We start from the raw sequence: 13,147 nt of genomic DNA, 5'->3' as shown, positions 1-13,147 counted from the left end.
GTTTATTTCCTTCGTCCAAACATAGTGTTAGTTTTCAGTTTTTAAAGACATTAAATACATAAAACCTAAATTTGTTTCGACAAGGAAACCTAAATTTTACAATGATAAGGAAATGTTACTTGCCAATATTATCAATTAAAAACAAAACAATATTGAGCTTCAAATCTTTCTTTTTTTCTGGTGTATTTTTCATTTTTCCCGCTAATGTGTTACTTGCCAATATAATAAAAATACAAAACTGTTGTAAATATCATGCTTATTATTAGAAATCAGCTAAGAATTTTATTGAATAGAGTACTAAACAGCGGCGAATGATTTCACTCACCTCAAATTGAAATTCGTTTTATTCTAACAATAATCTCTACTTTCGCCCCACACTTCATGGGGAGACCTACATTGCCGGAACATGAAGGAAAACAAAAACTTTGATTAGTTTTCTCCGTAGATCCACTTCTCTTGGTTGCTGGTGTAACTAACCAACTCATTTGGTTTAAACCACAAGTTGATTTCGTCCTTGGCAGTCTCCGGACCATCGCTGCCGTGGATGATGTTTCTGCATGGCATTGTGGGTTCCAAGTTAGAATCGGAGTGAACAACACAGAGATTGAAAACTAAATTGAAGATAAAAGGTAAGTGCTAATGCGATAAAGTTATCAAGAAGAAGCTATTACCTTCCGACAACAACGGCTAGATCGCCTCTGATAGTTCCGGGTTCTGATTTTTGGGGGTCTGTAGCTCCAATAAGTTTTCTACCGTACTTGATCACACCCTCTCCTTCCCAGACCTGCAAGAGTTAGGAATAAGAGACTGGCCAGGTGAAAGGATATTCTCACATTCAAGCGTATTATAGTCAGTCCTACTAACCATTGCAATAACAGGGCCGGAACTAAGGAAGTCGCAGAGGCCGCTAAAGAATGGCCTCTCCTTCAGATCATGATAATGCTTCTGCGCAAAATCCTTTGTAGGAACAACCACTTTAATGCCTACAAGTTTAAAACCTTTCCGCTCAAATCGAGATATGATTTCTGCAATCTGGAAAGAAAAAAAAAAAAGGCTTAGCACAAAAAAGGTATAAAACATGTCATGGTAGCCATAGCACATGCTTCAGCGAACAATCTTAGGTCAAACAGTTAACTTACCAGTCCTCTTTGAACTCCGTCTGGCTTGATAGCAATGAATGTGCGTTCCAACTGATTGAATGAACAATTTGTAAATAACTAGAATAAAATAAGTACTAACAGTGAGAAAAAATGGCACAGAAAGTATCCAAAGTACCTCTGCAGCATGAACCTCCTGGTCGACGAGCATGTAAGCTAGAGAGATCAGAGCAAAGAAAACAAAGGATGTGTTAGGATTTAGTTTGTAGAGACCGAAATTAAAGAATCATCCTGGCCATGCTATTACAAAGATGTTCGTCTAGTAACTTTAAGACCAGAAAATGTACCAGAAGGTTTTCCAGTGCAGATGTGCATGTGCACGTGAGAGACGAAAAGACAGGAAGGAGAAGTAGAGAGAGAAGAACGCATAAACATAAATGGAACTACACAAAATTTGATGATTGCAGAGTTTTGACAGTAGGTAACATATCTTTGGGGGTTCATGCATAATGTCAGGTTGGAAGGAATTAAGGAAGAAAGTCAAGTCAAGAACACATCCCAAGCTAAACAATTCCAACCCATTACTGTGCTTAAGCACAGTTTAATTGTTGTTGAAGAGGATCCGGAAGCCACATTTCTAAAACTTGGGCAAGGGGCAAGGCCCTTCTTCATTCGGACCCAAACTTATCGACATCACATTTTTAAGATGAAGTACTGTACTTCTACTTATACATCATGTCCTTCTAAATGTTTATATAGCAACGCAAACAGAGGTCACACTTTTGAAACAAAATCTAAGAATATAAAAAACACGATTAATTGTATTAGGAGATCAGATATGAATGAAATAGAGTTTTATTCCGCTATACCTGCTGCAGGAACGGCAAGGGCTCCGGAAATCCATCCTTTAGATGCATTGTCAGAACCAGCTCTTCCAAAACTTGAAGCAAAGAAAGGAGCCTTCGAACCCAATGCTACTGCTGCTGCGGTAGCTACAGTTCGCCCTGCTGCAATGTGGACGACATGGTACACGATTAAAAAAAAAAAAAAAAAGAAACTTGCATTCCGATTTACACAAACACAAGCATCATCCTAATTTTTACAATAAACAAGTGAAACAATCACTGATTTTTTTATGTCGGAAAGGCCTAACGTAACGCATACAAAGCCACGACCTTTATATGTACAACAGTTGATAGGAATAATCACTGATTTCAGATGCATTCCTACTTATCAATCATGGAATTAAAAAATCAAACAATCAAACAATCAGTACATCAACTGTCGGTAGGTGAGTCCCACAAGATCGAGGTCCCACTACGTGGATCATCCATGCCAAATCCAGAGACGACAGATCAAATCAAAGAAGCAAGCAAAACCCAACAATTATTTCCCATAACAAAAAGAGAAAGACAATGATTCATGTAAGAAATATTTCATTTTTTACTGTTTTTGACGATAAATTAATTCATGGAAAGGTAAACAAAGTTGAACCATCCAAACAATCCAATAACTAGAAAGAATCCAGTCATTTCTTGGTCAAGCTCGAATTCTTATTCATTTTCCATGAAAACAAACAGATGGCGATTCATGACGTAGATCGTCGATCGAGATCCGAATTTGTGAGAATCAAACATTTGATTGAAATCAATATAGTAGAAAGCTGAAACGAAATGAACACGGAGAAGTCAACTCTGAAAACAATAGGTGAAAACAGAAGGGAGATGAAACGTTACCGGAGTAGGAGCGGGAGGAGGCCTTGGGAGCAGAGAGGAAGGACCTCGTAGCTCTGGAAGCGGACCTGCAAATCCGAGACGTCATTTTCTCAGTTCAGTTCAGATGAGAGAGAGAATCAGAGGGAGAGAGGTGAGAGTGGGTGGGTGGGTGAGGGAGTGAGAGAGCTTTTAGCTTGTGGTTAAGTCAAAAAACCTATCCGAAGCATGAGGAACGAATGCCAGTGCGGACGCGAATCTGATACGATGCGTAAAGGGCACTAACGGTTTACAACTGGAAGGAATTGGCCCATTTAGGTGGATGTGGGCTTCTCTAATATGTTTTATGTTGTATGTGTTTACTGTCACGTATCGTTTTTCTTCAATAATATATTGTTATGTGAAAAAAAAATTTGCACATGATCATGTATTATTAGACAAAGAATGTCACATAATGGGTGAACCTATTCCATAGTATGAGGAACGAATGTCAATGCGGATGCAAATACGATACGATGCGTAAAAGCCGTCGACCGGTTTACAATTGGAAGCAATTGGCCCATTTAGGTGACAGTGGGCTTCTATACTGTGTGAGAGCAACTTACATAGAACGAGCTCACTGTTATATGACATCTCGATTTAATAATTCATTATCACGTGAAGAACAAATTGCACACAATCATATATTATTGGATAAAAAACGCTACATATCGAATTAATCTGTTCCATATAAGTTATTATTCTTATATCTGGTGCGAGTAAGGTAAGGTGCAACATCATATCAAAAGTAAATATTTGCTAATAATTGATGTTTTTAAGGCATTCAATATGTAACGTTGTTATCAATGAAACGACGTGACTCAAATGATTTAATTCATGTTCTTTTATATTTGAGGTTCTAGATATGATATATATATTTTTTTTTACTACTATCTATGAGACTATCACTTGCATAAAAAAACACATGATACTTCTTCAGTTAGTTTTATATTGATTTTACAATTTCATGTAATGGTTTTTTTACCAATAAGTTTATTAGCAGCCCATATAACCAAATACAAGTAAATAATCGTAATTCAAGTTGAAATTTTGATAAGAGAAGTATTCAGTGCACTAGTTGTCCTAGATCAATGTTATAAAAGGTGAAGGTGTAGGTGAGGCGCTTCATGAATATCTTCACTTAAACGAAAGTCTTGAGACGTGAGACTTCGTCACAAGAAATAAAGTTTTGCTAATTCAAATGCTAGGTGGCGAACGTAAACAGGCAACAATTAAAAAAAAGGCAACAATTAAAAAAAAAAGAAAAAAAGAGTTAGAGTTAGACTTAGACTTTGTCATGTAGGGTTTGGAGAGAGAAAACTTTCTTCTTCATTGAAATTAGAATGGCATTGTCTCATGCATTTCAAAAACAGGCATCTCAAAAGAAAAAAAAAACCCCAAGTTGAACGCTTGGGTGCGCCCCAACGCCACCTCCCACAAAACAGAGGTGAAAATCCAACCACCTTGCCTCCAAGGCCGCCTAGGCGTGCCTCGAGACGAATTTTTTTATAGGAAAAATTAGGTTCTCATCCCTTATTTTCATATTACATTGATTGAAAACTTATTATTTTTTTTATTTTAGATCAAGGTCCTTTGACTTATTCCATGTCATCATTTTAGTATTTAAAATATTACACGTCATCATAAATGAAATCTTATTCCTTTGTGCATTTATGGCAAACTAAACTATATGAGTAAGTTTAAAACAAGGAAATCCATTTGAAATCCATTACAACACCCCAAGCCCAATTTTATCCATTTTTTCTCCATTCCTGAATTGATCCAATGCATATATGTTGAATAAACCTATTGTGATTAAAACACAAATTAGCATCAATGGTTTTATCGGCTTGTGAGATTTGTGTGGCATAGGCAAGGCAATGCAGGCATCGCTTTCTCAAGGAATCTGGTTGATTCAAACATGCAGAGACTGTACAGTGAGCGGGTTATGTGAAAACTGTACCCCATTCCAAAATCATCTTCTTTTGTTCTTTATATTTTTTTTCCTTTCCTTTTATTATTATATATTAATCTTGATTATTCAATGGCTGGTTGGCTACACTTATACCCATGGTTACATTTTTAATCTACATGTTTCGTTCTAATATATCTATTGCTGTAATATGTTTTGGTTGGTTCAAATTCATTTTACATAAATATATGGGTACAAAGTTTTTGGAGAATATTATGTAAAATGGTTTTTAAGGTTGCTGCATTTTATGTACCCACATATGCATGTCTATAAAACAATTTGGTATGACGTACATTCTTTTCCTTGAGTTTTTAAATGTACCCATGACTTTTCTTGTAAATTCGGTAGTACCCATATGTTACTTATGTTATGGGTACATACATTATTTTTGGTCTAGTTTCGTGGGTACATTGCTTTTGTATGTATGAATTCATGGGGTACATTATTTCCCTTAATACTACTCAATAAAATTACGAAAATATGTGTAGTGTGCATGAATTTTTATTGTAGAAATTGTTTTTTTTTTTTTAAGTCTCATAATTTGTGAGATTTGTGCATATATGATCCCATAAATTTTTGAATTTTTAAAATTTTAAATTTCTTTTAGACTTGATCGATTGATTGAATCTCATAATATTAGGATTTTGAATTACATAAATTCTTGGATTTAAGTCCCTTAAATGTTGGGCTGCAATTAATATTTTAAAGGATAAATATCAGTTTACTATCCTCAAGTTTCATGATTTTCAACATTTAGTATATGAAGTTGTTTTCGTCTTAGAGTCATACCTAAAGTGTTAATTTTGGGACAGTTTCATAAATTTGTTAGTCAAATTGTTAATTCTTTCGTTACGTGATAACGTGACGTCCATGTGAACAATGACTGGACGTCACGTGTTGTTAAAAATATCTAAATAATTAATTAAATAAAGGAGTGTAGCGGCAGATCGGCAACTGCAGGTTCTACAAAATTTAAAAAAACTGAACCAAAACTATGTCATTTGAGTCAAACCATTTAAAACAATATAATTAAAAGTTAGTTTTTTATTGAACCACGTCTTTTTTAATTAAAAATAAATAAATAAATAAAGTATATTCTCTTTCCTTCTACTCGAGATGGAGCCCAGTCCGAATCGATGCTCAGAAGCTTGAATGATTAAATGCGGATGTCACCCCACGGTCATCCCCCAACAACATCGTATGTACCGACGTTGGCATGGGAAATTTCCATGGGCCACACTCCCGAAATCAACGGCGGAGAAAGACGTTGAAAGAGATAGAGCTGGGTCAAAAACCCTACCCATTCTTTCACTTCTGCTTGTTCTATAAAAATCCATCACAGCCGCTGAATTTCAGGTATCAAAATGAAAGGCTCAGATTCGATCAAACCGGGTCATGCCCACGACCCAGATGCCAGTTTGGGTCAATTTGGGCCCAACAACACCCGAATGTAGGCCTAGCCCAAACGTCCTCCTTAAACCCCAAACCAGTAAAACCCTCTCATTCCCCCTCTCTTTGATCACCGACTCTGAGAGTCAGAGACCAGTGACAGCCCCATTGTCCATTGGTGGATCCGATGACCGCAAACCATGTCCGCCTCGATGCTCATGGAGCGTCCGAGACAGTTCTCCAAGCTTCTCTGCAGGCTCATTCTGACCCGACCCATGGGCGGCGGGCCTCGGACTTTCCCGGGCGGCGTCAGCAAGTGGAAATGGAAGCGCATGCACGAAAAGCGAGCCAAAGAGAAAGAGAAACGCCTTTTGGACCAAGAGAAACAGTTATTCGAGCACTGGAACTGGGCACAACCCGATGAACCCGAACCAGCACCTGAAGGCACTTGCCGATCGGTTCATGAAGGAAGGCGCAGAAGATTTGTGGAACGAAAAGGACAGGCCGATTGTTGAACCGCCCCAGTCGGTTCGACCGGACGGAACGACGAGATCGATTGCGGCGCCGCCGCTGGACTTGAGGAAGCTGATATCGAAAGGTCGTGATTTAGCGAGAAACAGGGACAGTGTAAATTTGAGTAATTTGGGTGGCAATTATATTGGGAGTTGGAACCACTGGGCGTAAAGTCGAGGGCGATTTCGGAGAAATGATAGTTCTTCCGACGACTCGGATTTTGATTCAGACAGTGAGTCCGTATAGCCGTTTTCGAATGAGAATTCGAAATTTGGGAGAAATGTGATGAGATTTGGGAATAGTGCTTCATTGGGAAAGTATGGTATGAAGATCATTAAGAGGAGAGTGCCCCTTAATTCACTGGATGACGAAAATGACTGCCTACATATCTCTGGGAAGGCGAATAAAATCACTCGTGCAGTTATTTAGAAAGATGATACTACGTAAGTTTTAAATTGAGGATCATCTAGGACGAATATGTTGGGGGTGTTAAAGAGATTAGTTCTCCATAATGGACTTGTCATCGAAGTTCCATCCATGTGCTGCAAATTGTAGGTTCATTTCCTTCCTACTCCGACGACTTTGTCTAATCCTTCCCAGTTTGTTCTGAGCTTGCCTTCTCTGGGTACTTTGTGTTCTTGAAGACTTCTCTTAAGACCACTTCTCCAACTTAAAGACTTCGAGGTTCAACGCCTTTGTTGTATTACAACCGAATATGCTATTGATGGGCGGCAAGCCCGACTTGGGCGCATTCTTTGCGTTTCTCGGCAAAGTCTCCAATGTGGTTTGTTCGTCAGTATAAAAGTTAGGCATCGTTATAACTTGGACTGGGAATTATGGCTTTTGTCCCATAGGCCATGGAGAATGGGGTTTCCCCAGTTGCTTATCCAACAGTTGTGCGATAGTGCCTATAGAAATCCAGGCGACTCATATCTCCGCTTGCTTTTCTTTACAAGTCCTTTCTTTAAGCATTGCAGGATAGTCTTGTTTGAGGCCTCTACTTGCATGTTGGCTCTGTTTGCTGTTTTGGTGAGGCATTCTCTCTACTTTTTCCGTTACAACCTTCATTGCCTCCAGTGACAACTGCAATCCTGTTAAGAAAGAATGTTAATTAAATTGTGATCACTAATTAATTAGCGCCGCTACTGATCCTTCGTGGACCGTAGCGCTTTATGAGAGGATGCGGATCGATAAAACAAAAGATTGATGTGCCTCTTGGACTCAAAACTGATGATTATGATGATTAGAGGGACTACTCCGTAGTGCTTCATCTCTTTGTTCTAAGGCTATTTATAGTTTAATTATTTAGCTACTGATTTATCATTTGTCAAAGTTGGTCAAACCTACGAGAAGTCGTGATTTATCATTTATAAAAATGTGGTTTTTCGTTAAAGTTCTTTCTTCTTAAACATTAGGCATTTAGAATGTTTAAAAAGATATTTAATGCTTGTGTTTTTTTTAATCGTGATATTAATTCGAGCTGTATGAATGAGTATGCATAATAGGCTTTTTAGCTAAATGGTCATTGAGATTTGTATTACTCAGTTTGATCTCTGAAATTTGAAATTAATAGAATTGGTCGTTGAATATGTCCACCATCAATCATTTTGGTCATTCCTTGATAAATCTCCATTAAATAAGAATATAATCACCAAAATACCCTTAATTTTTGTCAAATCATTTTGACACATTGTTTATTAAATTGAGAGTATATTTGTCATTTTGATCCTTATTTAACATAATTTCACAAGGAATGACCAAAATGATTGATGATGGACAATCTTAGGGATCACTTCTATTGATTCCAAATCTCAAGGATCAAAGTGATTTGATATGCATATCTCAATGATCATTTTAGTTAAAAGTCCTTACAAATAAGATCATCGTTAGATCTTTAAACCAAACATATCAAAATGTTGCTAAGAAATGATACCGACAGAAGAATAAGCAAACCACGCACAAAAAAGATGTAATTGTGCCTCAACGTAGCAAAATCATGAATATGCATTCCTAATCAATAAGTTAATTTCATTTTGATCAAAAAAAAAAAAAAATTCAATATTAAGAATTGATCATTAAACAATATCCCTTATTAATTTTTGAATTTGGGTACAATACTTACATGTATTTAATACAATCATTATTTCAACGTTCAGAATTTGATTGTATTAAATACATGTAATTATTTTAGCCAAATCCACAAAGAATCTGAAGATGTAACAAACAAGAAATTCAACTAAAACACCCAAATGATTGAAGACGTAGCAAAAGTTGGTTGAGTTGTGACCTAAAACAAGAGATTTAGAATTGAAACTTCATTAGAACTTAACATATCTTTTTATTGAGAACACATTGTGCTTAGGAGTACATGTCACATGCGCATACAGATTTATTAAGAGACGAAAAGCAGACCGATTATTTCACAGTTTCAAATTTTCATTCGAAGGTTGACAGTTCAGTCTGCACAAAGAAAAGGCCAGAAACTCCAGTATCAGGCAACAAGGCCAGCTTCACAGGACCTTTTGCAGCTTCTTCAACTGTGAAAACTCCAGTGTGATCGTTCAAGTCCGTATCAGTAAAACCCGGACACACGGCGTTGATAGCAATTTTGTTGGAATACTTCTTAGCCAAAACTCTTGTATAAGCATTCAGAGCGGCTTTGGATACAGTGTAGGCAGATAAATTGGTTGGCCAGCTTTTGGCTTCAACCAAATTCTGCTTCACATCCTCCAAAAATCCCTCAACGAGGTTGTCCACTTTCTCTTCTGTAAGGCTATCACCATCTCCTAGCTCCTTCTTCGCTTTCTCGTTTGGAATAACCTAAAAAAAATTGAAAAATTAATTCGATAATGTGATGTTATCTTGCATCTTATATTATGTTGTCAGTCTAACAACGTGGATGCGAGATTTGAGGCAAGGGTTTCAGAAGTGTACCCTTAATTGTCCCATTTGGGAGGAGACATTTACGATCCTTGCCGAGTCGGATTGTTGAAGAAGTGGAATGAGTGCTTCCGTGAGTTGCTTAATTCCATAGTAGTTTGTTTTTAAGCAATCCCCTGCTGTCTCGTAGGTTTGTTTTAGGACTTGATTCTTATTTCCTGCTTTGGGACCCATAAGCTGCATGATCATTTGATCTTGTGAATATGATGTGTATTACAGAGTAATGTTCACTAAAGTTGATATACATATTTCGATCGATTTTCTAACATCTTATTTTCACGATCGAGGTCCTTGGTTTGAATCCCTCGATCCCTACCCCTGTTACATATTATTTATTATGTATATGGTTGTCTGAATCTGTATGCCTCTCCGTGTGTAGATTCAACCTACACGAGAGAGGGTATTAGATAGCTCTACCGACATTTTTAGAACCGTTCAATGGTTTAAGCTTTTGAGATCTGCCGATTCTCTAAACACAACGAATTTTCAAGAACTTACATCATCAGGCCCAATTGCCAACTTCTCTTTGTCGTCTGTGAGTAATACGGATCCGAGGACTGCTGCATTATTTACCTGCAATATGAAGAAAATATTTATATATTATAATCAGCATATTACATATATTTTTAACAGGACGTCCGCCGCTCTTAATTAGTTACTTGAGCTACAAGCCTACAAGCCATTTAGAAATGCGTAGAAATAAGCTAGAGAAATTTTACCAAAATATCAAGTTTTCCAAGTTGAGTTTTGAGAAATTCAGCCAGAGAGGCAATGCTAGATGGGTCAGTTACATCAAGCTGATGAAATACCACATCGGAGAGGCCATAAGAAGCCTTCAATTTCTCAACGGCTTCTGTTCCCCTAGTCACATCTCTTGCAGTTAACACCACCCCAACTCCATTAGCTGCTAATTGCCTGCTAATCTCAAATCCAATCCCTTTGTTGCCTCCAGTAATAACCGCAATCCTATGAAAAAATAAAAAAACAAAAATTAACAGAACATTACTCAAATCATGACTAATCCAGAACCGTTCTCAGCAGTTAACACTCCAAAATAATCATCATTCACTCGTCTCACTACCGAATAAACGAAAGATTGATGTACCTCTTAGACCCGAAACTGGTTTCTGCCATTTTTGTCGTCGACTTGGATGTGGATGATAACTTTCAGATGGTTTACAAGGACTTCACTTATTTGTGCTTCACTGCTTGGTGTTCTTGAGGCTGTATTTATAGTTAATCAGCTATTGATTTGTCAAAGTTGGTCCAATCAATGCGTCGGTACCGATCACGTATGCCATGACATAATATGATATTTCCACTTTAGTGTTCTAATTAATCTAATTCTTAATAATGAATAATACATTTCAAACACTTTCAATTATTCGACATTGACATGTCGATTCAATTATTAGGAGAAAATTTTTTTTAACTCGGAATCTGTTCCCACTTTTGAAGAAAAGTATCGTTATGTTTTCATATTTACAAACTAGCGAACTAGTGAGTAATTTATTATTCGTTATTGACATGTCAATTCAATTTAATGATGTGTTTAATAATGAAAAACTTGATATGAATTGTTATCAATTTTTTAACACAGTAATTAGTGGGCTGATAATTGTTTTACTTCAACATGACATTATAATTTCATTTATAAGTGGTCTTCAACACGATTTTCGTTCCCTCTTTCTTTGTTAGTTTGCATGATGCGGATGGGCTTGTAGGTTTTTCATGGGATTGGACAAGTACAAGGTGGCATTATTTGATAGGATACTGTTGGTGATATTTGTATTGGCGACATTTGTAGACTGTTGGTGATATTTGTACAAAGTTGGGATATGATGATATTGTTAGTTGATAAGTGGCTTAGAATCATTGGTTGAATGTTGTGGTTGTTATTTGATGATTACTTGGGAAAATATCGTGTAACTAATGGCAAAGCCAGGAATTTAAGACAATGGGGTCAAAAACTAGCTTTCAATCATTCTATCACTTACTAGGTTGCTCTCCTCTTCTTGAATTCTTTGTTCCGTGGTTGCATCTTGCCTCCAAGGCCGCCTAGGCACGCCTCGAGACGAGTTTTTTTTATAAGAAAAATGAGGTTCCCATCCCTTATTTTCATATAACAGTGATTGAAACCTTATTATTTTTTTATTTTAGATCAAGGTCCTTTGACTTATTCCATGTCATCATTTTAGTATTTAAAATATTACACATCATCATAAATGAAATCTTATTCCTTTGTGCATTTAAGGCAAAATAAACTATATGAGTAAGTTTGAAACAAGGAAAATCCATTCGAACTCCTCTCTTCTTCTTCCCTTATGCGCACATCCGGAATCTACAACACCCAAACCCAATTTTCTCCAATTTTATTCCATTCCTAAATTGATCCAATGCATATATGTTGAATAAACCTATTGTGATTAAAACACAAATTAGCATCAATGGTTTTATCGGCTTGTGAGATTTGTGTGGCATAGGCAAGGCAATGCAGGCATCGCTTTCTCAAGGAATCTGGTTGATTCAAATATGCAGAGACTGTAGAGTGAGCGGGTTACGTGAGAACTGTACCCCATTCCGAAATCATCTTCTTTTGTTCCTTATATTTTTTCTTTTCCTTTTATTATTATATATTAATCTTGATTATTCAATGTCTGGTTGGCTACACTTGTACCCATGGTTACATTTTTAATCTACACGTTTCGTTCTAATATATCTATTGCTATAATATGTTTTGGTTGGTTCAAATTCATTTTACATAAATATATGGGTACAAGGTTTTCGGAGAATATTATGTAAAATGGTTTTTAAGGTTGCTGCATTTTATGTACCCACATATGCTGTCTATAAAACAATGTGGTATGATGTACATTCTTTTCCTTGAGTTTTAAATGTACTCATGACTTTTAAATGTACTCATGACTTTTCTTGTAAATTCGGTATGTACCCATATGCTATTGATGTTATGGGTACATACATTATTTTTGGTCTAGTTTCGTGGGCACATTGCTTTTCTATGTATGAATTCATGGGGTACATTATTTCCCTTAATACTACTCAATAAAATTCACAAAAATATGTACAGTGTGCATGAATTTTTATTTTAGAAATTGTTTTTGTTTTAATTTTTAAGTCTCATAATTCGTGAGATTTGTGCATATATGATCCCATAAATTTTTGAATTTTTAAAATTTTAAATTTCTTTTAGACTTGATCGATTGATTGAATCTCATAATATTAGGATTTTGAATTACATAAATTCTTGGATTTAAATCCCTTAAATGTTGGACTGCAATTAATATTTTAAAAGATAAATATCAGTTTACTACCCTTAAGTTTCATGATTTTTAACATTTAGTATATGAAGTTTTTTTCGTCCCAAAGTCATACCTAAAGTGTTAATTTTAGGACAATTTCATGCATCCGTTAGTCAAACTGTTAATTCTCCTGTTACGTGATTATGTGGTGCCCATGTAGATAAT

The 13,147-nt window shown here is 36.3% G+C and overlaps 2 protein-coding genes across 3 annotated transcripts; both read right to left on the bottom strand.

Annotated features, from left to right (window-relative positions):
* Nucleotides 1-239: 239 nt before the first annotated feature.
* On the bottom strand, nucleotides 240-3,039 carry LOC103949232 (nucleoside diphosphate kinase 3). 2 transcript variants are annotated; one of them, XM_048589612.1, is made up of 7 exons: nucleotides 2,834-3,039; nucleotides 1,967-2,101; nucleotides 1,276-1,313; nucleotides 1,140-1,190; nucleotides 865-1,032; nucleotides 672-784; nucleotides 240-553 (listed from the first exon to the last, which is right to left on the bottom strand). In XM_048589612.1, exons 1-7 carry the CDS (start codon nucleotides 2,916-2,918, stop codon nucleotides 430-432), a joined length of 714 nt encoding a protein of 237 aa, XP_048445569.1. In that variant the 5' UTR covers nucleotides 2,919-3,039; the 3' UTR covers nucleotides 240-429. The 2 variants fall into 2 exon arrangements, with proteins under 2 accessions (XP_048445569.1, XP_009358610.1); XM_009360335.2 differs by having other exon boundaries at nucleotides 1,967-2,104; nucleotides 2,834-3,037.
* Nucleotides 3,040-9,040: 6,001 nt separating this feature from the next.
* On the bottom strand, nucleotides 9,041-10,927 carry LOC103940431 (salutaridine reductase-like). Its single transcript, XM_009350549.3, has 5 exons — nucleotides 10,768-10,927; nucleotides 10,382-10,628; nucleotides 10,161-10,235; nucleotides 9,657-9,839; nucleotides 9,041-9,542 (listed from the first exon to the last, which is right to left on the bottom strand). The coding sequence occupies exons 1-5, from the start codon at nucleotides 10,794-10,796 to the stop codon at nucleotides 9,159-9,161; spliced, it is 918 nt and encodes a 305-aa protein (XP_009348824.2). The 5' UTR covers nucleotides 10,797-10,927; the 3' UTR covers nucleotides 9,041-9,158.
* Between the last annotated feature and the right edge of the window lie 2,220 nt (nucleotides 10,928-13,147).

The sequence above is a fragment of a genome, unplaced genomic scaffold (genome assembly GCF_019419815.1).
Source record: "Pyrus x bretschneideri cultivar Hongxiangsu unplaced genomic scaffold, Pyrus_bretschneideri_v1 Contig3, whole genome shotgun sequence".
In the NCBI taxonomy this organism is placed as follows: Eukaryota; Viridiplantae; Streptophyta; class Magnoliopsida; order Rosales; family Rosaceae; genus Pyrus; species Pyrus x bretschneideri.
The sequence above is the reverse complement of the archived record's forward strand: the minus strand, read 5'-3'. Positions and strand labels throughout refer to the sequence as shown.